The sequence below is a fragment of the Glycine max genome, chromosome 14 (assembly GCF_000004515.6).
Source record: "Glycine max cultivar Williams 82 chromosome 14, Glycine_max_v4.0, whole genome shotgun sequence".
Taxonomy (NCBI): Eukaryota; Viridiplantae; Streptophyta; class Magnoliopsida; order Fabales; family Fabaceae; genus Glycine; species Glycine max.
In genome coordinates, this window is record NC_038250.2 from 2,541,635 (window position 1) to 2,567,289 (window position 25,655).

The window sequence follows — 25,655 nt, forward strand, 5'->3', positions numbered from 1 at the left end:
ATACATTGACCCACTTAAGGTTTTTGAGGCAACTTGATCCCGAGCTAAGATTTTTTAGGTAGTTTGGACCCAATTAGTACCCATTAGAAGTGTCAAAGAACATCCTCACAACATCATCTTGTTTTATGTGACATAATGTACATTAGAAAGTGACAACTAATCCTAATTATTGATCCAAGACTAATTGGTAGTCGTTTGTATTGATTAGTAATCGCCGTTGTCCTTTAACGGACCTATAACCTACACCTATGAATATGAAAGCTAGCTTCACAGTCAAGTATCTTCATCTTCATCCTAAAATACCATTATTGTGATAACTTCTCTGGTAAATTGAAAATTAGTATTTTTGTAAGTGCTACAACTTAGTTCACCCGTTCTTAGCCAGCCACGACTAGAGTAATAGTTCATTGGAGATTTTTTTTTACATTCAAGTGTGGGCCTTGCATTTTAATCCATGGATCATGAATCTGTGTTCATTCCACTACAGTTTGTCTTCTCAGTTCTCACCATCGAAATTGGAGAGACAACAATTTGACCCAAAAAAAAGGGGTGGAGAGACTTTTATCTACTTTTTTGTATTTAATACTATTAATGTTTCCATTATCAAATGAACAAAATTGGTTAATTTCCCCCCCTATATGATTGGTTGTTGTAACTTATAAAAACTTCAGCCAATTACAGTAGATAAAAAGATAATCTATATTTTTAAAATCTTTAATTCCTATAATTCAAAACGATGGGTTTTAAAATATAAGAGTTAAGACTTTACATTGACAAAACACTATATAATTTTACATGAATTCAATTACAAACATGCACAAAAAAATAAAATAAATGCTTATTTTTATTTTTCAACAAGAATGAGTATACGAGTATATGAACTGATGCGTTAAGTCTCGAGACCTGATCCGTTTAACCCTTTGGATTTTACATGCTTAACTTGCGGGTTCACGGACTAACCCATGCAACGTAGTGTTGTTCCCTACAATCCTTATCTTATACGATATGGAGGGCATGTCAACGTCGGGTATTGGATTAAGTCTAACTCTATAAAGTATTGTTTAAATACATTGACAAAGGTCCTGATCGAGCTATCTTATAGATAGATAATAACACGAATCATTGTGTTGATGAAATAATTAAAAAGGTATTATGATTGTAGGTACCTATCATCGTGCAAAGCAGATTGAAGAATTTTGCATTTGATATACATCATAGATGGCCGCGTGTTCAAAGATTGATGTTTCCCCTTCCTAATCAATGAGAAGGAAGAAATTCAAACGCTTCTCAAAAGGAATGAGGAAGGACTCACAATGTTTCTTGCTTGGTTACGTTTGAAGCAAATAAGCATTTTACTGAAGGCAGATATTCATGTTTTTTCTTCTTGCATCTATATTTAACATTGTCATTTTTTACAGGTCTACAAATCCAAGATAATGTTTTGAGAAATCTCTCTCTTATTGAAGTGGATAAGTTACTTCAATCATATGGAAGATCTCTTTCAAACTATTCTTCCATGCCATTGCCAGTGGCATGATGTGTTTGACTTCCAGAATAAGTTGATTGTTGATGAACTTAACTACGATCAAGTTAAGATGGAAAGGATCCACCAGGAATCAATGAAGTCGTTGACAATACAACAACAAAAAATGTATACAACGAAATTATAGAGGCAATCATGTCTGGATCCAGTGGGTTTTTTTTTCTTCCTTATAAGGTTATGGTGGCACTAGAAAAACATTCCTTTGGAAAACTTTATCTGCAGGATTTCGTTTACAAGGATCCATTGTCTTAAATGTGGCTTCAAGTGGCATTGCCTCTCTACTCTTACCTCGAGGTCGAACCGCTCATTGTACATTCTCCATTCCATTGGTCATCATCAATGAAGAATCAACTTGCAATATTAAACTAGGGAGTATTAGATCAAAACTTCTTCATGCGAAACTAATCATATGAGATGAGACACCGATAATGAATAGGTTTTGCTTTGAGGCTTTTGACAGGATAATGCGAGATATAATGGCATCTCAAAATAAGGACAACATTGATAAACCTTTTGGAGGTACGGTAATTGTATTAGATGGTGATTTTAGACAAATATTGTTTGTCATTAGGAAATGATGATCAAGACAAGACATTGAAAACAGGTGGTGATATTATTCTCATTTGTATTTGTTTATGTTCATCCATTATACTATTCAAATCTATGTTCAAATCATTTTGATCTATAAGTTCGTAAAGTATACATTTTAACCTATAAAAAGTTATAGATATGTTGAATTTAGAATGGTATAATAGGAATGGATTTTAGTTTATTATAACATGTGTATTAAAATTGTATTTAAGATATCATATAGTATAGTAGTCAACAATAATGGTTTAATAATATATTCCCAGATCTGGGACTAAAACAAAAACTATGTTGATAATTTAATTGGATGCATAGACGATTGATGAGAGCAGTGGAGAAATCAAGAAAGAGACACGTGTTGAGATGTTGAAGTTTCTCTTATATTGTATATTTTTTAGTTAGTATATAATAATTGATGGATGTAGCTAGCAGTGAATAGCCAAGTGGAAATGTAAGAGACAGAGAAAGAGAAAAAAGCAGAGGCGCCGCCTGGGTGTTCCTATGCCGTGACTAGTGGGACCCACTTGATAAAATATTTGAGTTTCTTAATAGTTGAATATTTGACTTAAACAAAAAATAATAATTATTTTTGTCCTTAAAAAAAAGGGCGTGGGGAGAAGAGAAGAAGGGCTCGAGGCAGGTGGTGATGTGCCTTTTGTGTAGTAAACTAAAGCATTTATTACTTAGCAGCATTTCTCATTACTCTTCACCCCAAAAACAAATATATCAACTTCTTCAAATTTCAAACCACTCTCTAGTCTCCATCATTGTGCATCTATTACTAGTAATATATTACTCACTCTTTCTCAGAATAAATGTTATTTTATACAAACTTATAGAAATCAACAAGAATATTTTTAAAATACACTTTTTAATTATTAAAAACATCCTAGTTGTGCCTCTGCAATGTCTCCACTTTCTCCCTCCGTTTACTTTCTTTTTGCCCTCGGTAAAGCCACCCCCTACTATCCATTTTCCTTTACGTGTCCTTCCTACTTCCTTCTCTCTCTCTCTACTCTCATTTTTCCTTTTCTTATTAAAATTTGAAAATACCACTACTATCAAACAAATAATATATATACATCTGTCAATGTATTATTATTATTATTATTATCATATTTTTTAAATCTCAGAAAGATAAATAAAATTATTAAAATTAAAATAATATTTTAAGTTATTCTCTTATTTTATTAAAAAGTAAAATTCCAAACTCAAACTCAAACTAAAACAAGCAAAAATATATCTAATGGCTGAACAAATTTTGATATCGTATAAAAAAATGTTTAACCTTCACAGTAAAATTTGTCGTGTTGAAATGATAGAAAATGCATGGATAGTAGATGGATGGGAAATAGAAATTTTATGCTTTATAATTTGGTTCACTATAAAAGTGAAAGAAAACGAAAATTGTGAGACTCACATCTAAATGCCTAAATGCAGTCCTTTCAATTTGGAAAGAAAAAAAGGTGAAAGATAAGGTGATTAATAATTAAAGATTAAACTATTCTTGTTTTTACACACTTTTATTTTATTATAATTATTTTTTATACGTAACTTTTTTATTGGAAAGAAAGGTTTTACATCATTTCATTAATAACTAAAATACTCATACGTTCAGGAATGACATGAAAGAAAAAAAAGTTTAATACACACTACAAACGTCTATGCAACATAGAATAATAAATATAGTAGATAAATGTTAGGTCACATTCTTTGATGTATTTTTTTAAAAATCTTTTCTTATTTATTGAAATTTATTAAAAAAAAAAATCTTAAATCTTATTTAATAATTCTTTCTTGATTTTATAATTTTTAATATATTTTAACTAATAAAAAGAAGTGTTGTATGGAGAAGGACTGTGTGAAATAGTATCTTGTTACCACTCCTCATATAGGTATGATAAAAAAATTGATATGGTAAAAAGAAAGAGAGAAAAAAAATGAGAAGTGTTGATAAGATATTTAAAATATATGTATCATTAATTTAAAAAAAACTTCCGACTATAATACAAATTAAACACTCTTAATAAATTATAAGTGACTTGATTTGTTTGTATGTGAATTAAGTTTTTCTTTCTTAACTAAACATAACTTTTCATTGGCGCCACTATAACCGACCTTGAATTCTCAAGGCGAAAAGCGTTTTTTTAGGTTTTATTTGTCGATTAATTACACTGAAATACATGTGAGAGATTGATTGTGATTTCATATTGTAAACTGAAAAAACATCTACTATCATACTTTTGAAACGCGATCTTTCAACATACCTCTTATTGGACCCTAGGTTTAGGTTAGAGGGCCACAAAATAACCCTGAAATTAGAGGCACGCACTTTAATGAAATCCCGATGTTACCCGCAAAGTGTGAATAAAAAATATTACTATACTCCAATCTCCTTTTTGTTATCTGTCTAGTTCTTAAAATTTATTTATTTAGTAGTTTTTAATTTGATATGGTTTTTCTATTTTTATTTCTATCTAGCTTTTGAATATTTAACTTACTATGAATAAAAAAATATATTAGTAATAATATGTTGAAATAAATTTTAATATAAATGAACACATTATTAAATTTTTGAATAAGTAGATAAAATAAGAATTTTTTATTCGTCTCTTAAAATCACTAAATTAAAAAAAATCAATTAGGTTTAAAAATGAATGTAGATTTACATTGAAAATCACAATGAAAATATGTAATTAACATTTATTTGTAAAAGTTATGCACTTTTAATTCCTTGATCAATGCATTAGAGGCATTTGCCGGTGTCTCACTAAATAATAGTTATTTAATTTTTAACTTGTACTCTTGAGAAAAACTGATGATGGAATGATAACTAGTACTATTTTTATAATACAAGTTAAGAAAATAATATATGTTGATTAAATATATTTAAACTTTTAAAGTATTGAATATTTTATAATGTTTTAATTAATTTTTTATTTCCTGATATATACCTTAAGAATATGTTAAGAAAAAATTAACGGAAGGTAAACTAAAATCGTAAAACGATTTTGAAAGTGTTTTTTTTATATAATAATACGAATAATAAATCGTGCACGAGATTGGTCTGTTTCAACTAAAGTACCTTTAGTAAAACACTTTAATGTTGACTAAACTTTATCATTTTTTTTTTTGTTGGGATTTTTTTATTATCGAAAATGACTAAATAAAAGAGAATGTAATTAAATAAAAAAAAATGTGATTCTAATAAAAAGCCAATGAGTTTGTTTCAGACAAGCCAATCCAATTCTTTAAGTGTGATTAAAAAATTGTAATTCTGATCAATATCAGCTAATATTTAAGAATATAGACTTATATGTTCCTCCTATTTTTAAATATATGTGATATTAATTTTATTGTTTTAAAATATAGACATTTAGTTGTCTTATTTTTAAAATTCCATAATTTTAATTTTTCTACTTTAAAATAAAAATATTTAATCTTCTAATTTTATAAAATTTGTAATTTTAATTTTTCTCAAATTCGAAAAGCTGATTGATATAAATTAACTTCATGTGACCTAGTGAGTTAATTTTTTAATCTATAGTCAATATGTTTGTTAATTTCTTAACCGTTACAGTTTGAGGAAAAACTCAAAATTACAAAAATATGAAACTAAAATTATAAAAAAAATAAAGAGACAAAATTATGTTGAAGATATATTACATAAAGTACCGTTAACAATTCTCAATCACACTATTATCGCATGCCTTCTTAAGAATCGAGACGAGTTCAATTCTTAAAATATTCCTAGGTCCCTCCTCAATCCGTAATTCCCAAAAGCAAAACAATATTTTATTTTATAAGCATTACATGTGGACTTAATTTTCGTTAAAAGAATTTATACCATCATTATCTAATTGTGTGTGCGAAGAATTTGTAGATTTTTATTTTTCTATAATAAATAATTTTTAAATTCTATCTTGAGTAGTAATTTTTATTAAATTTTTTTGACAGAATAGTAGTTTTTATTAGTTCAAAATCTAAAACTGTTATATTGAAATAAAACTCAAAATATATGACATTTTGAGAATTTAATATTAGTGTAGAAATTAGACAACACAGAATCAATGCCAAAGGAAGAAATAAATTACCACTACTTGTTTTAATTTTTTAAAATCACTATGATTATTCATTTGTTTCTGGAGATTCTCTACGAAAAAAAAATGTTTCTGGAGATTTTTTTTTAAGTTATTCGTTATTGAGATACTATTGATAAATGATGTGAAAAAACAGTGATCCCAGCTTGGATCAGGCTTGCGAAATTAACCGGGCCGTAATTTTCTAATGAGTCCACGGGCTGAGGCCCGTTTGTGTCTTGCTTTCTTTATTATTTCCTCTTACCATTATTTTTTTTCGTGAGCCATTTAATTCCAGATTTAGTTAATATTGCAGAAACTTAGATTAATATAAAAAATATCAATAGGTCGAAATTTCTATTTCAAATATAAAATCAGTTTTAGTTTTGAGTTTTTACTTATTCTTTTGTGTTTTAACTTTTAAAAAAATGTTACTAATTCAAAATAAATAAAATAAGTGAATTATTTTGTCAGTGAGTGATAGTAGTAGTTATGAAATAATGATGATTATGTTTTAAAATCCGATTATCTATTGGTTGGTATCGTGACCTAGATGTTTGGGTGGGTCGAGTTTTCTATCAAATCGATTATGCATGGAACCTAGTGCAACTTGGTATGATTAAATTAAATTTGTAGTTATATAGGTGACCTATTAACCTTGAGTTATGTCATTTTCAAGGGAGTAAATGAGTAAAGTTATGCAAGTCAATTAGTGACTCACTGGTTTAACCATTGATTTATTAATATAATATCTTGATTCGGTCAATCACGAGTTCAATTTTTTAAATTATGAGTGGTGGTGGGATTGAATAGTGATAATGATAATAAAGACCTCAAAATAATGACAATGATGACAATAACAGTGTTAAGAATAATAGTGGTTAGAATATGTTTTTTAAAACTAAAAATCAAATTCACAATTTTTTTTGTTTGTTTTGTTAATAAATATAAAACTATTTTGAAATTGAATTAAAAACCAATTCAATTCCATATTTGTCAAAAATGTTTTATTTTAAAAATTGCATTTGAAAATCAAGAACCAAAATTCCCCATCACCCGGAATTGGACCTAAAGTAATACATTTTTATTTGAAATGTTTGTTATGTTTTTATATACCAGTTTAAAAGTTATGTAATTTCAGTGTAATTTTTTTATATTTTCAAATAATATTTTTTTGTTAGGTGAATTTTAATGTAATTATCAATAAACTACAGGGGTTATTCGTATTTTTTTATTTTCTTTGTAAATATTATTAATTAATAAGATGCCTTGAAAAACATTGATTAAGAAACTCACTATTGAATATTGATTAAGGGAGTTTGTTGTAAAAAAAAGCATTCATTAAGGAGTTGAATAGTAAAAAGCTTTCAGAAAATATGTTTAATACTATATTTCACTATAACTCGACTGTAACTTTTAATTAAAAATTATTCATTATTTTTTATCGATGCTGTTAAAATACTACTAGTCAGAAAGTCCTTTCCCATATTTTATATAAAAAAAACATACTAGTTTTGTTTTCATGTGGCATGAGTATTCACAAAAAAAAAAAGTGGTATATGATATCAATGGGCGCAAATCATGAATAATACTACTACATTGTGGCAATGACCAACTGCAAGTTGCATAAAGGTTCATCTTTTTCTTTACTTTGAGATTTGCCATCTATAATATACTCGATTTTCGAAATCTTCACATGCATCAGAGTCATACAATTTGATTACGTTCTTTAAGAATCTTCTTGAGCTTATAACCATGTCTAAATGATGTTTCATTTTCGAACATATGAAAAACAGACTCCGCCGTTCAATAATTGTTTCTATATAAATTTTGGCCCCTAATTTTTTCTGATTTTATTTAAGAGTCTCTATTTCACAGTATACTACAAGAGTTTTTTTTCCTTTTGGGTTTGTGTACTCTACAAATTATAAAAGTGTCGCCATTTTATTTTAACAAGTTAAATTATAATAAATCACATTAAATCGATTTTGGTAAATATATTTTAATATTTGTACAAAGTTGACCGGCAAATTAACCTATTATGAACTATTTTCAGGCGAATATATATTTAGTTTTCTGTAAGTTTTTAAATTTATTACTGCAATTATTATCACTGACAAAAAATTATAATTATAATAATAATTATTATTATTACACTCCTTAAAATTTGCAAAGGTATAATTTTCAAGTTTGTCGTGACCTTGAAATTTAATATACAGACGAAAAGTAATTGTCACAACATCTGCATCAAGTTGTCATTGTATATATTTGGTAGTGAAGACAAAACTCTTATTAATGCACAATAGAAACGTCGATGAGAGCCAGAGAATATGAAATTATGAATGGACAAGAAAGTTAGGGCTTGCACGCCAGGGAATTAAGGAGGTTAAAACAATACTTCCAGTTTTGTTTTTGATTTTTTTAAAGCAATTAAGATGACAATTATATCCAGACTATACGAGAGTGTTTTTAAGTATATGCTATTTTCGTTCATTATTTCACTTATTTAAGTAAAGAAAAAAAATTCTATTTTTTTTTTTCAATCCAAACATTAAGAAGATAATTTTTTTATATATATAAACTGGACATTTTGACAAAAATATCAAGTACTGAAATAGCAAATTAAACAAGTCAAGAATTCAATCTAACTTAGCCTAGAATTCCTTAATCAATTGGACATTAATTTAAACTGGATCCTTTGCCGTTGGAGATTTAACTACAATGCTAATCGATAAAATTGGTATATTGTTTATTTTTTCAGTATCGCCTTAACTCTTTATGTTTGAGTCCTGTCTATAGCAGAATTCTTAATTATAAATACTACATTTTAATTTAGATATTTTCAACCTAATTAATAAGATAAAATTCATTTGATTTATTTATCTTTTAAAAATTTAAAATAATATTGTTTATTATATTTTTATTTGTATATTTCTTTATATTTATTTCTTAAAAATTTTACCTTCTTATCTAAATGAGAGAAAAATAATAAATATCATAACAAAGTTAAAAATTTCAGTATTAATAAAAAATATTAATTATATACTGTAATGGTTAGTTATTTAATCCCAAATTTACGTCAACCTTTTGTTTAGTATTCGTACCTAAAAATTCAATATTTTAGTCTTTATACAAATTTTTTTTTTGTTTTAATCTTTGATGTTAAATTTTGTTTATAGTGTAAAATCACTACAAAATACAATCATAAGGAATATAAAAAATCGAATATGAATTAAAATGTAAAGTTTTAAGTATAAGAAACTAAAATAAAAAATCAACACATGCAATTACAGAGAACAATGACTAATTAAACTTATAATAATATATTTGTTATCCTACAAAAGAATAAATTACATTAACTATCCTAGAGTTTTATGAACCTACACAAATATTTCCTTTTTTTTACTCCTACAATAATCCCTCTTAAATTTTGAAAAATATACATTGGTCATGCTCATTTATACATTACACTAATTCATCTTAATTGTTTATAAAATATTACACCAGACTAAACAAGGTTATTGTAAAGGTTAAAAAAAGTAGAGTATTTATGTAATTTCACAGAACATCAAAGATAATTAGTTAAATTTATTCTTTATAAAATATGTAAATAGAAGAGAAATAGTGAGAATAAGTCAAGATTTATTTTACTATATATTTTTATTATTTTAAAATAAAGTTAATCCAGAAATTTATGACTTTGGGGGAGAGAAAATGACAACTCCATGCACTTTTTAGGGTTTTTCGTACCAACTTGATTAGTTGGCAAGCTAGGAAAGCTACATGCCCCTACAAATGTACAATGTGTAGCCTTAGTCAAACTAGGGAGGCTTTTGTATAGCGAACCTGGCAGTCAAAATTTTGTACACAGTTGAGTTTGCAGAAGGAAGAAAGAACCATAGCTAGCTAAATATATATATGAGGCTTTGTTTGCCAATCTGATAATTAAGCAGTGACAGATGAGGAAGAAGTTTCCTTAGCATGGATTCCTATGAAGTCTGTGGCACATGTTGATCTTTAAGCAAAAATATTTAAAAACTGATTGAAAAAGCTATGCATATGATCTTCCCGAAATGCCCGAAAATGCATGGTAGCAAATGCAAAATCATCTAGACTGCATGTGTTCGGGGATCGACACATACACAAACTGGCGAAAGCATTGTCCTACTTATATGTTATATCTTCAAAACCAGAGATTTAATTACCATAAATAATCTTCAAAATCAGAAGAATATATAAGAAATTAATGAAATTATATATGCTTTCTCAATTATATTAGGTTTAGCCGTTAATATTATGATATTGTTTTGAAGCACCATTAAAAATTCGGGTTGGAAAACTACAAAACTTATGATTTTCTAATAAAAGTCATCGAAATTTGAATAATAAAATTAACAATATTTGGATACTTTTCATTGCAGTATTTCAAAATACTTTTTTAGATTTTTTTTTTCAAAGAAGAAAAAGGTCAGTGAAATACTGCATATAAAATTAGGAGTATGTTTCAAACAGTCCTAATCATAAATTTATAAGAATAATAATTTATTATTTTACGCATATTTTGTGAGGTTTTTACATAATAATTTTTTTTATCACATTAGGTAATTTACTTTTAAATTCTCTCTCCCTTTGTTCTATATTTTTCTTTTAATTATAAAAAGTATAAAAATATTGCTGATTGAATAAAATTCATCATTTTTAATGATATTCATAAATGAACAACAATACGATGATGGATATACAGACAAAATTATTGGCGATTACATTTTTGTAGTATTGAAGGGGTCGTATATTCCTGCCATTGGCTCAACAATGATGGGCATTTTGGCAGGTTGTCTTGCATGGGTAAAGGAAATTAAAGAAAGGAAGGAATTTATATTTGAGCACTGAGCCCACAGTGTGAGGTTGCTTTGAGCCCCTCAGACAGCAAAATCTCCAACAAAATTCATTTTAGAATGTTAGGACAAAAACCCAGATTCTGCAATTTTGTTGGAATAATAACCAATATATCTACATAGCCATAAAAATAATGATTATTAAAATTTTAGAATTCAAGGAGAGAATTAGCTTCGGCATAAAAAGTAACGACTATATAAAGAAATAGAAAGGCATTTATGCTTACGGTTGTTAGGCTTTCTTAGACAGTAAAGGATCTAAGTACATGTAATTAATTTATGTTGCGAGTAGTCAAAACCACCCCAATAGTTAGTTGATTTGAAAATGATAAAGAAAACAAAGTACTATAGTTGATTGAAATATGTTACTTTTCGTCTCTCACCAACAAAATTTTCTTATATAAGCAAATTATAAGTATTTATATTTTATTTAATGATATATCTTTAAAATATTTTTTATTTATTAAGGCTAAAAAAATTTAATGCTGAAATAAATAATAATTTTAAAAAAAAGGTGTGGATTTTTCAATTAGAAATTATTTAACTTAATGAAGTTAATCAATTTCTTTAATAAATATAATATATATATATATATTTATTACTTATAATTAAGACAAGAAGGAATATATATTTATGATATGTAAAAAAAAAAAGTACCGTCACTTACACTAATTGTTATGTTTATGATACGAGTCACATGTTATTTTTCATCAAATAATGAGTTTGTGTTGGTGATTTTGACTCACCAGTGACCACAATTTGTCCTTCGAGGATTTTAGGTCAATTAGACTCACGAAGTAAGGAGTATTTTATGCGAACCATGCCCTGCAAGAAAGTGCATTTTAAATGTTTTATAAATATGTGATGAATGAAAGAGAAGTGATAATGAAGATTATATTAAATGGTTAAAAACAATTTCAATAGAAAGAAGCATAATAGTTGAATAATCCATGGCATGGGGAAGAATTGATCACAAATGGCGAGAATTAAGGTGGAGGATGAGATATATTGGTTGCTGGATTTGAGTGGAATGGTGCTTTATTCTACTTTTGCTCCTTTCATTCATTCATAATTTCTGGCACACTGTTTAGGGGTCAACGGTGCGTAAGGATTGGACGGTGATGCGACTTTTGTTGACATTTTTGGACTTTACGTTTGATGTGACTTGGCTAGCTGTCTTCCTTATACAACTTGTGTTACCCTCTTCTCTCATGGTTTCCTTTAAATCAACCATTGCAAATTTTCCATTCTCCTCCTAGTAACCCACCTCGTTTAAACTCTTCCTGTATCAATTCTTATCAACACACTTCTTTTTTTCCTTTCTTGAAAAGCAAAGTACAATGTATTTTCATACAAAAAATTCATAAAATTAATCCCCAACACGTTGAGATTAGAAGCGAGTTTTTCCTCCCTTAATCAATTTTTTTCATATGTAATACAGTCTCAAAATCAAATTATTGTTAATATGTTTAAAAAATTTCATTATTTATCAACTATGTTAAATTTTATTGATCTTATAAACACACTGTTATTTATAATAAAAACGATTCAAATATTCAAGTATTTGTCGCCTTTAGTTTGACGTCGCGTCAAATAATTGAAAGCAAGCATATATACACTTTATCTCGCGCAATGCGTCAAATTTAACATTCTATATAAGTTCTAACACGAATATATATATATATATATATATATATATATATATATATATATATATATATATATATATATATATATATATGTATATAGTTTAAATCCACATATTCAGAATTAGATCAAATGTTTTATTTAGAACCCTTTTCCCATGTGAATTAAGCAGGAAAAAAATGATAGCAGGATTAAAAAAATTCAAATTAACTTATATAGAACATAGAGAATGTGAGAATTCATAGGGAACTCTTAACTACTTGTGGTCTGCATAAGCTTGAAAACTCCTCAGCGCTCAACATGTTTGGTTCTTCATCAGCGACCCTTTGACAGACACTCGTAACTCCGAAGCTACCAGACCTACTTCAGCATGTTTGAGAGATTATAGAATCCGTGTTGGTTTGTTATTTTCAAATATGCACTTTGTATTTGGCGTTGGGATAAAACCACCTGACACTTTAAAAGAGTAACTCTTTATCAAAGTGGAGTTGGACAATGCGAGAAACACGTAATATTGAACCTACTTTTTTATAAACTTTTTCTAAAAAGTTGTATATTCTTTAAAACACTTTTTGTATATTATAGTGAATCATATTCTGTTTCTTCTTCTTCTTACATTATTTATTTTCTGTGGAACGAAATCTTCTTTGTCCTTCCAAATAGGTCAAGAATAAAAAATGAAGAAACAAAATCAACAAAGTGAATGAATTTATTAGTGTAGATTACATTCCACTTAAGCTTTAGCCACATGACAGTGTGTACCTATTTTTAGATATGGCAGTTGGTCATTAACTCATGGCCTATAATTTATTTTTGGCAGCCTTTGGTTTGCGTTTGGGGTCTAATAATGATATACTTAGTCGGTTTGCTGTGCTACTACCCTGTGTGGAACCAAGCAGCAGCTCATAAAAGAAAGCTTACTTCCGGGTCATTGGAAAGGAATCTGACTTGTCCAAAGGAAAATTCTGTACAGTTCCACGTATTTTATTTAAAAAAATACACCGAGTGGTATAAGAAATACTATTATATTTTACAAATCGAATTATATCGGTTCTAAAAAATAATTTTTTTATTTAGTCTCTTTAGTTTTCATAAATAAATCATTCAGTTTTAAATTCGATCAATTTAAAACCATTTGAATTAGATTGGTTTTTTACTTTGATCTTATTTTACTTTTTGGGAGAAAATAGTAAATAAATGATAAAAATATATATATATTAAAGGATAACTTAAAATATCCAATATCTCATTTATAAGTCAATAATAACTAATAGCAGTTTAACTCTTTAAATATCTACTATTAAAAGTAAACTTAATAAATATGCATACGTACCTTTAGTCAAATAGTTAAAAATTATCTTTATTTAAAATGTCTTTTTATAAATAAATACAAGTCATAAAATAATTTTATAAATATAAAATAAATAAAAATATAAACATAAACGGTATAATAAATTTATAAATAAAAACGTATATGCGTATATGTATATATAAGTTTAATTTGGATTGGGTTTAATATCCTATTTTCAGTAAAAAAATAATATTATAGTTTATTATACATTCAAGGATATTTATTGTTTGAGTAATTTTCATATGTTATTAACATGTTTTTTACTATTAATTAATTAAAATATATTTTATATAAAATTTTAAGTAATTATTATAAAAAATTAATGATATTATTGTACATGATAATTGGTGATCTAATTGGTTCCCACTATTAAAAACATTTATAGTCTAAATAAATTGTTATTATTTTATGCTACAGTTTCACACACACACACACACTATTAAAAACATTTATAGTCTAAATAAATTGTTATTATTTTATGCTACAATTTCACACACACACACACTATTAAAAACATTTATAGTCTAAATAAATTGTTATTATTTTATGCTACAATTTCACACACACACACACATATATATAACTATCTTAATTTGCTTGTTCACTTTTTCTTAATAATTATCACCAATTTATGCTTTTAGATTAATTCCTTTAATGAAGGTATGGACAACTTTAAAGGTACTCCCTCTCTCTTTGATACATTTAGATCCATATCCGTTATGTAACGCTTATATAATATTTTCGAAAAATAACTATTTTTTTAAAAATTATTTTAAGTATTTGTGTTTGTGTTAACATTTACTTTTCATATTAAAAATATATTACTGGTATATGTTATACATCTAAAATTAATTACTATCAAATATTTCTATTATATTAAATAGTATAAAAAGAAAAATTCATAGCCAATTAATGTTAAATTTTGAGGAAAACAAAAACTAAAATAGTTTATAATTTGGAAATCATTAAATATAAAGAAAGAATGTTCAACACAGCAAAGTCGACGTCACATGTCAAAAGTAAAGTGAAGGTACAATAAGTTTTTTTTCTTCTTTTTTAATGAACACAGTACAATAATTTACATCCATTACAAACATGTAGTTTTACTGCTATTTAATACTTACTTTTATATTTTTGAAGAACCTTCAATTATTGATATTGATCTTGAATTTTTTCCTGTAAGTTATGCTTTGTTTTTTTACATAAAACTTTTCATTGATATTCTTAATTTATTTGTTAAATATCAATTTCAGTTACCTGTATGCTTTTTTTTATATTATATATATTTTTTCTTAACACTATGGCCGCAGTTCTGAAACAATTATACTTTGTTCCTAATGATTACGTGTAAGGTTAGGTTTCATCACATCGCCCTGCTAATCAACCCAATCAAAATAGGTTAGATTGAGTTAAATTTGTATAAATTTTCTATCAAATTCAAATTAAACCAACCTAATCAATAGTGAGTTGGGTCTACGGGTATTGGAAATTAAAAATATCTCATAATATTTTTAAAATATTTTTTTATCATTTTCAAATGACATTTTGATATAACTTTTGATTAGTTACACTGTGCAATATGCATTTTGATTTTTTTCTTTCTTTCATATAGTTTAACTATAAACACAAAAATTCATATGTAACAACGAAGATGTGAACGCTTTGATTTGTTATAAAATAAAGAATCCTGGGTAGGATAAGAAAAAACTAGTATACTTGCTAGTATAATTGTGTTTGGTGTGTGTGTGTGTTTTTCTCTATTTTTTTATATAAAAATATACAAAATAATAAATTAAAATAAAAATATGTTACATTAATAGAATTGTTGGGTTAATGGATTCCACACCAAAACCCGACATCCAACAAAGAACTTACGTTTTTTTTCCACTGATATATTTTTTTTTACTAATCAAATAAAAATTAATGTTGGGTTTATTTATTCACTGATATAAAAAATTTGATAGAGTATTGAAGGAGTAGAGTTCGAATAAAATACTCAATTAATTTATATCCTTATTATGGTATTAAAATTGTCATTGCCTTTTGCAAAATGTTAATTTATATCGTGCTATGAAAACAAAAGCATAGTTCTAGAAGAAACGTACGAGTTTGTAGAAACCATAAAGAGCCCATAGAGACAATTATCGGCATATGCATGGAGGGGAAAACAGCTTGTTTTGGTGGTAGTGTTTTTGCCTTTTTAATTTTGCTTGGGTAGGAGTTAAGTGGGTGATCATGCATGTATTTACCCAAAAGTATTTTGGTCGGTGGAAATTAAAGCTAAGCTACTCAAGTAGTACATTTACGATTATAATATGGTGCACTTTTGCCCTTTCCGATTAAACGGAAAACAAAACGCTTCTCCATTTGATTATGTAGCATGATGAAATCCATGGTTGTCAAAATATGAATATTTTTAGAGCATCAAATTATAATGTATTTAATTCTTACGGAGCCTACAAAAGAAAAGAAAAAACTGCATCTGGGATTAAAATGCACGAGGAATCATGCCATTAATATAAAATACTACTATATAGTTATCATATACCATATAGTTTTACATGGTTTGCACTTTGTAGTAAATATTACCAAAAGTACTATTTTTTTCTAGATTAGAAATGTTTTGATTTTCATGCGAAAAGCAATGAGATGCATGTGTGATAATCTGATGGGTAATGGGCAGAACCTATAAGATGAGAAAGTGAGAAAGAAGCAGAGCCCAGAGAGGACAGTAACAAACAAAACTATAGACAGCACTAATGAATGTGCGTTTGTTTATGAAGAAAAGATGCTGCTTTTGTGCGTCAGTGCAATAATCTTTGCAAAGAAGGGCAACATAAATATTACTAATTAAAGACTTTTTAGGCCAAACAACAACAAGCTGGCTTTAAGCACAGTTAGACAGTGGAAAACACGGTGTGAGAAGTGATTGCTTTTCAAGTGCATCATTAACACACTTTGTATAAAAGAGAGAGAGAGAGAGAGAGAGAGAGAGGGTTTAGAATGCTTTGAAAAAAGAGGGTACTTTCACACACACGCTTACAAGTCACAAGATCAAGATGTGTGAGAGAGAGGAATGAATTGAATGAACCTTGAGAGAAGTGTGTGATGTGAAGACTGAAGAGGAAATTAAACTTGTGGCCCCCAAGGGGCAAACAAAGAGAGAAGAAGGTGCCGAAAGAGGACATGAAGAGGCATTTATAACTTTTGCTTTCTCTTCTTTCACTTTTTTGGGTGATTCATGTTATTTTTGGGCTTAAAAAATTAATGATTAATCCCTTTTTTTATTAATAAATGTTAATCATTAATTTTGTTAACAGATAATATCAAACATTTTTTCCCCTTAATCATTTATGATGCAACTAATCTTATATTTTCAATAATTAATCTCTTATAGTGAAACTTAAATACTTGTTTAAATACTTAGTTATTTATCAATTATATGACATAAAATTGGTTTTCTTTCTTTCACGTACCTTATCTAACAATGATTCTATTGCTTTTCATCTTTGGGCCGCTCTTAATCATCTTCTATTAGCCAAAAGTTACACAGCTAATTAATCGACCCATGAAGTGACCTTAAGACACGAGCTTATCACAAAAGGCAAACAAGGGAAGGCTTTTTCATGTTCCAATTTTTATTTTTGGTTTCGTGTTCCTTTGTTGTTTTTCTCATGTAAAAGTTTATGGCTAATTTACTCACAGCCACCCTGCATCTTTCACGCGCCAAAACGCTCAGAACTTTTTCATTGGCCCGGGCAAGTAATTAACTTCAATTTTTTTTTTAAAGTGTTATTCATACTACTCATAGACACATTTTGCGTATAAAGTTTTTATCACGACACTTTTATAAAGTATACATTTATATTTTAATTCCATTTCCTTACATAAATATAAAATGATATTGTAACAAGAAAATTTATTAAATTTATTTAGAAATTTAATAGTTTTTATTTGAATAATTCTTAAGTGTATTTATTTAAATTGACTTGATCATTTTAAAAAAACTATTAATAGTAAATTTATACTTGTTACATCAACATATTTGAAAAATTAAATAAAATATAATGACTATATATATATATATATTAATTATTATCTACATAACTTCATGTTTATAATAAGTTCATAATACTGAATGGAAATAAAATAACTTTACCAAAAAAAGTTCTTCAATGTCTATTTTCTAACATAATCTTGTAACTTACATATCTCATTCAGAGTATACTTTTATAACAACAAATCTTTCACCTGCTAAGTGCATGTTTGACAATTAATTGGTGGTGCACCAAACAGAGAATGGCCAACACATGTTTCTTACATCTGCGTTCATATGTTCGATCTTCATTAGAACGTGCGTTGCAACAAATTAAACAAATGGAAAAGCAAACTTGCTCTAATTGTTTAATTGTGGCTGCATTATTGATCATGAGTTCTATATATATATATAAAGACTCACGACAATGCTTTGTTTCACATTGAAGACATGAATTGTCGTGTTTGGGGTGAGATTTTAAGAAACTAATAACTATAATTTTTACGTTCAAATTAATTAAAACCACAAAACCAACCCATCTGGTTGAATTGCCAGCGCTGACTCTCGTTAATTCATCTTCTCCACGTGCAGTCACAGGCCATATACCATCTAATCCCAAGGCACCCGCCAACAAACTGTGCTATTTTGAACAAATTTACTCTCACTGGATCTGCTGCTCTATTGCCCTGGTTTTATGCTGTGGATTCGCTGATGGTAGAGAATCTTGTTTCTTTGTCTTCGTATCTTTCACTTTCATCACTTACCTACATGAATGTACATATGATTTTTTTATTGAGGGGTGCCATATATAGTAGCAGAAAACACAATTTCTGGTGTTAGCAATTTGCCTTGTTCATGTGAGTATCCTAAGTTAGGTAAATGTTGGTATATATACGCGATCTATGCAAAAATTTGACATGAGTAAACTGTATTTTTTTTATAAATAATAATAATAACAAAACTGATATTATATACAAATCCTAGTAATATAGCTTTTCTAACACACTTTGGTTAAAATTTGTTAGAAACCAATACAATGTTTGAGTTTACATCATATTTGATGAATTTCACTCATAATTCTTAATAAATTTTAAGTAAATAAAAAAATATTTTTCTTTGGTATTTCAAGTAAAAATTAAGATAGTGAACGCTGTGTAGCATTCATATGCAAAATGGCGGAAGATTTCAGGTGCTTAACTTTTTTTGGTTGTGTATTGTCCTTGTTGTATAAGAAACTATCACAAAACAGCTATATAAAATGTAAAGCAGCAAGCACGTTCATTTCACCGAAAAATCCCATATACAAAGGGAAAAAGGAGAAGCTTTTGTGTCCAATGCGTACGTTGGACGATTCTTAGCAGTACCCAATATATATGTACATATGAATAGCATTAATATTATATATAGTTGAGGTACAAAGGGTGCTATGAACCACAAGAAAAGTCTGTTTTTGAATAGGCTTTAAAACTAGCTAATATGGATCGGATTCTTTGCTTGATTAGCAGCACAACGTACGCTCACTTTTTTTTTTTTTTTGTGGTTTAACAAATTCCAGGAGAAGAAAAATAGTAAAAACATAAAGCTAGCTAATTAACGATAAGAACCTAACACATATTGCATAAAATAGACCCAAGATATGCTGTAAAACACAGGAATATAACTTAATTATTTTTCAACATTAACTAAAACTATATATTTTGAATGAGGTTATATTAATTCAGCTATTAATTATTTTAAACAAATGTATATTTATTTTAAGTAACAATTATTTATAATTTGTAAGCCAAATAGCTTAAGTCGTTAAATATAAATTATTAAAAATATTTATTAAGAAAAAGAAAATAGCAAATGCATTGGCGGTACTAGAATGAACTTTTTCATCTCAGATCAATAAGAGATTATGCATAATTATCTTGGTGACTCTTTCAATAATTAATTCATAAGTTATTCTTAATATAATTTATGATCCATTGATAATATAAAATTATTCTATATAATTCGTATATAGACTTTAATCATTATAAAAAAAATTGACTGTAAAATAAGTTAATCATCTAACCACAAACTCATATAAAATTGGGTTGGATTGATTTATAAAGCCCGTTCTGTCCAACTATTGTATGGTCCAGTCTGAATTTACATCTGATGATCAGTTTGTGTGTTTCGTATTATTTCATGAATCTGACCGTGTTAAGAAAAATTCATAACATTGTTTTGTCCTCTCAAGTCTCATCTGAATTGCATCGTAACTCATGAGATATTCTTTTTGTCTACGTGGGATGAAACTTTTTCAAATTTGAAAGATGCATTTTATTTCAAGCAGAGGAATTTTCACTGCTCTAGTTTTGTACTTCATCTTTCCATTTTAGTAAATATAAATATTAATTTTATGTCTTCAATGAAATGTCTGTAAAAAGACAACTTTGGAACTGCTTATGTTTAAGAAAAAAACCAAACTAGCAAAATTATTTAGCAAAAGCTTCCCAAGCTGTCTGTCGCAAAAATTGTCATATACCACCACAAATGTAATGACTTTACTTAAAGTAGCCGAAGCACTCCATTTCCTCCCATGCAAGAAGTATTTTGTTTTATAGATAAATCATTAAAAACTAATCTTGCATAAAAAAAATCTCTATAACACTTTGAGAAAAGTATACAAGGATGAATTGCTTCCCAAAACTTTTTTTTATACTATCAAATAGAATACTTTAAAAAAAATATATTAAAATAATAATTTTCCAATTAGGTTCTATCAAAGTTTTTTTTTAGTTTTTATTCATTTAAAAAACACACTCTCATTTTTAAGTGTTCGATTGGGATTGTGTTTTCCCTTCCTAAAACCAGTAGTAAATTATTTAAAACAAAGATAAGTTATATATAGTAAGTCTCACTTGTGGAAAAAAATATTATTATATATTAGAAGAAATGAATTTTACATTAAAGAAGTATGATGATAACTCGAAAAATAAAAAAATAAAAAAGATAACCAAAACAATCTACCAGAACAAAATAGCTTCTATACGTATATTAATTTCGATTATTAATTAAGGAAGATAAGAGTATTTTTTTTTTATAGCAGAAGATAAAAGTACTTGAGAAACTCTTTTAGTTTTTCCCCTGAAATGTATTTTGGAAAGTTACAAACGGTATACATGTACTATATCGTGGCATGTTATTATTTCTTGATATAAAAAAAATAATAACTAGTATCCTAGGATGTTAATTAAAAAAGTTAAAGTAAAAATATTTTTATTAAAAAACAAAAAATTATACTGTTTATAATTTTTTAAAATTCTTTTCTAATTTACATAATAAATATATTTTTTAGTTTCTTGATCAATGTTCAAAGAATGATTAGTAATATTCTTCATTTGTAATAATCAATTTATCCGTTATACTCAAGCTGACGAAATATACAGAAACTCTTAAAAAAATTGGAGTGAAAACCTTAATTTTTTTGTCATTTCAGTATGAAGAGAATCATAACCCTTGAGTGCAGATTCAATAAAGTGAGAGCTTCCATACAAGCTAGCCACATAAGAAGGCTAAACCCCAGCTTAATAAGTGCCAAAGTCTACAAAGCTATTGTCTAGTTACAATAATGTGAGGCACGCAACAACCAACACCAGCAAAACCATTAGTATTTTGTTATCAAGTCATAACGCCAGGTTATTTGAAAACTATGACTATTTTTATTTAGTTACACATTTTTATGTAGTTAATTGATACAGGTAAAGAAGTCTTAATAATTGGCTGGACACAGACAAAAGCGCAGGTGTGTATTTTTTGGAAATCTTATTGAAATATATATACATAAACTTAGCACCCTAATCTTCAACCATTTTTTGACAGAGTCATAAACAACAACAACAACCAAATCAACAAGCAAAAGCTTAAGTTCGATTAACTGTCATGTGAGCATATGCACATAAATTGAAGAAAAAAAAATCACAGAAAAACTCTTTGTGTGTAATTAAAGAGAGACTCACTCACTCAATAAATTGATATCTGACAAAGACGATCTAAAGAAAAAGAATTCATAGATATGGGGTTGGAAGGACTATCTTAGGAGAAAAGGAAAAAGATATGGATGACACCTTAGATTATAGACTACAGTATGTAGCTGAGTGCTACTCAACAACATGGTTTAATTTTATTCTCAAAAATAAACAACGTCCCAAATTACATGCGTGCCACAGATGGAACGTAGTTGCGTGCACGCGCCGTTCCGAGGGAAGTGGTGATTGAGACTTAAGTGGTGTTCGTGTAGTTATTCTAGGGTGAGAAATTGCACTACGCGCGGGGAGTGATCCTCACGCGCCGAGCCCACAAGTAATAAGTGGCTTCATGTGAGTTTCATAGAGGGTCATAAACTTACAAAAACTAGAGAACAAAAGTCTTTATGCTCTCTCTTCCCCTTCTTCTTCTTCTCTCTTTCTACTGCTACTTATTATCAGAGCCTGATAATTGGAGAGAGAGAAGAGTGTGTGTGTGGGAATTGGAAAAGAAAGGTTAGGGAAGAGAAGAGAAGAAGAACCCATTTCAGTTTTCACTTTCCATATGAAGCCAAGAAAAAGAAAGGACTTTAGTTTTGAGAGATAAATATTGGAAGAAAAAGAAGCTTAGCTAGGTTTGCGAAGGAAGGAGATGATGATGTGAAGAGAGACAAGAAAGGTCGGAAACAATAACAAAGAAAAGCAGAGAGAAAGAAAAAAAAAATATAGATAGATATATAGAGAGAGAGAGAGAGACACAGGAAGTAAGAAGTCGTTATTGCATTTTCTCATTCACTGCTCACTCTGCACTCTTCTGCTGCCTGGACCCTTCAGAAACTGATTTTTCTTTCTCTCTTTCTTACTCAGAAACCAAAACTTTTTCTTCCTGTGGAAAAAAGCCAAAGTGACAGTAGTAGTAGTAGCCACAATAGCAGCAGCAGCAGCAGAAACAGAAGAAGAAGCAGAGAAGTTGTTCGTTTTCCCTTCCTTTTCATAGAGAGAGAAAAATCTAAGTCCACTCCACTCAACTCCCCCACCCCACCTCACCCTAACAATACAACAAGATCTCATCTCATCTCATCTCAAACAACAAACTCCCATCAAAAGAGAAAACTTCTCTCTTTTCTTTTCCTCCACCAACAAATTCTTTCCCTGCCACAAGACCCCACCCCAAGAAGAATAACACCCACATTAGATACACCCTCATACAAAATAATATATACACACCACTACTTAGACAATAGAAGATCTATGCTTCTATAGTTCTACAGTTAGTTCTGTCTTTCCACCTACTATACACCCCACTTTTTTTTTTTATCAACAGAAGTAAACTATATATCATTACTTATATTGTCTCTTGATTTGAGAAGTAATCAAGGATTTTCAGTTGTGGCTACTACAAGGAGGTTACCTTCAGATTCTGGTGCCTTTGCGGACTGGGCAGCGACAGCTTCCTCCGGTGCTGGTGGTGGTGGCGGCCGCGCTGTCCCCGTCGACGACCTCTCCCTCGGCTTCAATGCGGGTCCTGCTGCCGCCGCCACCGGACCCACCGCCGGTATGTGGTCCACCCAAGCTAGGTCAATCAATTACCCCGAAATGGGGATGTTCGTCGTGGCGCCAGCTTCTTCCTTCCACCACCACCACCACCACCAGCCGCCGCAACACGATCCCTCTGTCATGGCGGATTCCCTTAACCCCGCCACTGCACTCGGCGTCGGCGTCGGCGTCATTCCTCTCCTCGCAGCCACGCCGTGCCTCGAATCCGACAACAACATCCTCGGAAGTAGGACACGTGGCGGCGGGGGAATTCAGCTATGGCAAGACCAACAACAACACCATCAAAGCCACTACATGAAGAAGCAGCTGCAGCAGGGTCTTCTCGACCATAATAGTAACACCAGTTCGGGGAATTTGATTCAGAACAGTGGCGAGGTAACTGCTTCTGGAACTAGTAGCGGCGGAACAACGTGCCAAGATTGTGGAAACCAGGCAAAGAAAGATTGTACCAACAGAAGGTGTAGAACCTGTTGCAAAAGCCGAGGCTTTGATTGTCCTACCCACGTTAAGAGCACTTGGGTCCCCGCCGCACGCCGGAGAGAGCGCCAGCTAATGACGTCGGCCACCGCAGCTGTCGCCGGTTCTAGTGGCTCCACTTCGGGCACTAAAAAACCTAGGCTCATTGCTTCACAAACCACAACAACTTCCCACACTTCCACTTCCAACACCACCCCTCCTAGAAGCTTTGACACTAGCTCTAGCCATCAAGGTTTGTGCTTTCTTTTCATAATAATGAAATGATTTTATTTTGCATGAATACACATATATTAACATAAACTCTTGCGTTAGCGTCAGGGGGTCTGGTGTTGAGCAGGGTGCGTGATGCATGAGTTATTGTAAAATCTCTTGAGACTATCTTCGATTCTCACGGAGAAAAAACTCATGCATTAGCTTCTTTTGGGTTGGTGCATTGGCATGGGGTTTGGGAGTTGAAAGGGTTTTTATAGTTGTTTAATTGTGTTGTGCATTGTTGAATTGTGTGCATCAGATGCGGGGTTCAAAGAGTCATTACCTGGGCAAGTACGTGCACCAGCGGTTTTCAAGTGTGTAAGAGTGACGGCGGTGGAGGATGGGCAAGATGAGTATGCATATCAAGCTGTGGTGAAGATTGGTGGCCACGTGTTCAAAGGGTTTCTCTATGATCAAGGGGTGGAGAATAGGGATGTGTATCCTAACCTATCTGAGTTGCATTTGGGTGGTGGAAGTGGTGGTGCAGGAAGAAATGGGGTTTCATCTTCATCTCCAATGATGGATCCTAATGATGTTTATGCAGCTTCTGGTGGAGGGTTATTAGGGGGTTCTTCAGCATATGGTAATCCAATGAATTGATCTGAAAGTGTCTGAAAAACTGTGTCTTTCCGAGTGCAAGATATTAGTAGATGGGCTTGGAGAGGCTGATGATCTTTTAATTTTTTTCTAGGCTTTGTATCTTTATTGCAAATGTCACTTTTTCTGTCTGCCATTTTTCAACTTGATTTTAGTTCTATAATTCTTTCTCCCGCCCAATCTGGCCCTTGTCATTGCATGAGATCATCTGTTTGTGACAAGGAAGCCTCACTATCTTCTAACTGTTAAATGAAATTGTTTCTTATGTAGTAAATTTAACTCAAACTGGAAAGCAAAGGTGATTAAAACTTATTTTACTTGGTTCACTATTTTAAATTTTATTTTTAGTTAAGATTATTGATTGCAAGCTTGCAACAGTTATGTCAACTTTTCTTTTGAAGCAAGTGCCTTTTGTTTTCCATTTTACTCCCCCTTTATTTTCATTGTTTTATACTTAAATTTGCCAAAGGTGAAATCTACAGTATTATACCTACAATCAATTGCTACAGTATAAAGCATATTATAAAGATGAGTTTATGTGTGTTAATATCTTATGATAATTGTTATTGATGTGCGTTCACCCCTTTGCGTGCCAGATGTTTTTTTCAGCATGATTTACTCGTTATTTTGGAGTTCCT

General features: G+C 29.6%; 1 protein-coding gene across 1 annotated transcript; it reads left to right on the top strand.

Moving 5' to 3' along the window:
• Positions 1-1,971: 1,971 nt before the first annotated feature.
• LOC100817745 (protein LATERAL ROOT PRIMORDIUM 1) lies at positions 1,972-25,329 on the top strand. The gene is made up of 3 exons (XM_006596535.2): positions 1,972-2,067; positions 23,410-24,400; positions 24,680-25,329. The coding sequence occupies exons 1-3, from the start codon at positions 1,972-1,974 to the stop codon at positions 25,018-25,020; spliced, it is 1,428 nt and encodes a 475-aa protein (XP_006596598.1). The 3' UTR covers positions 25,021-25,329.
• Positions 25,330-25,655: the final 326 nt, after the last annotated feature.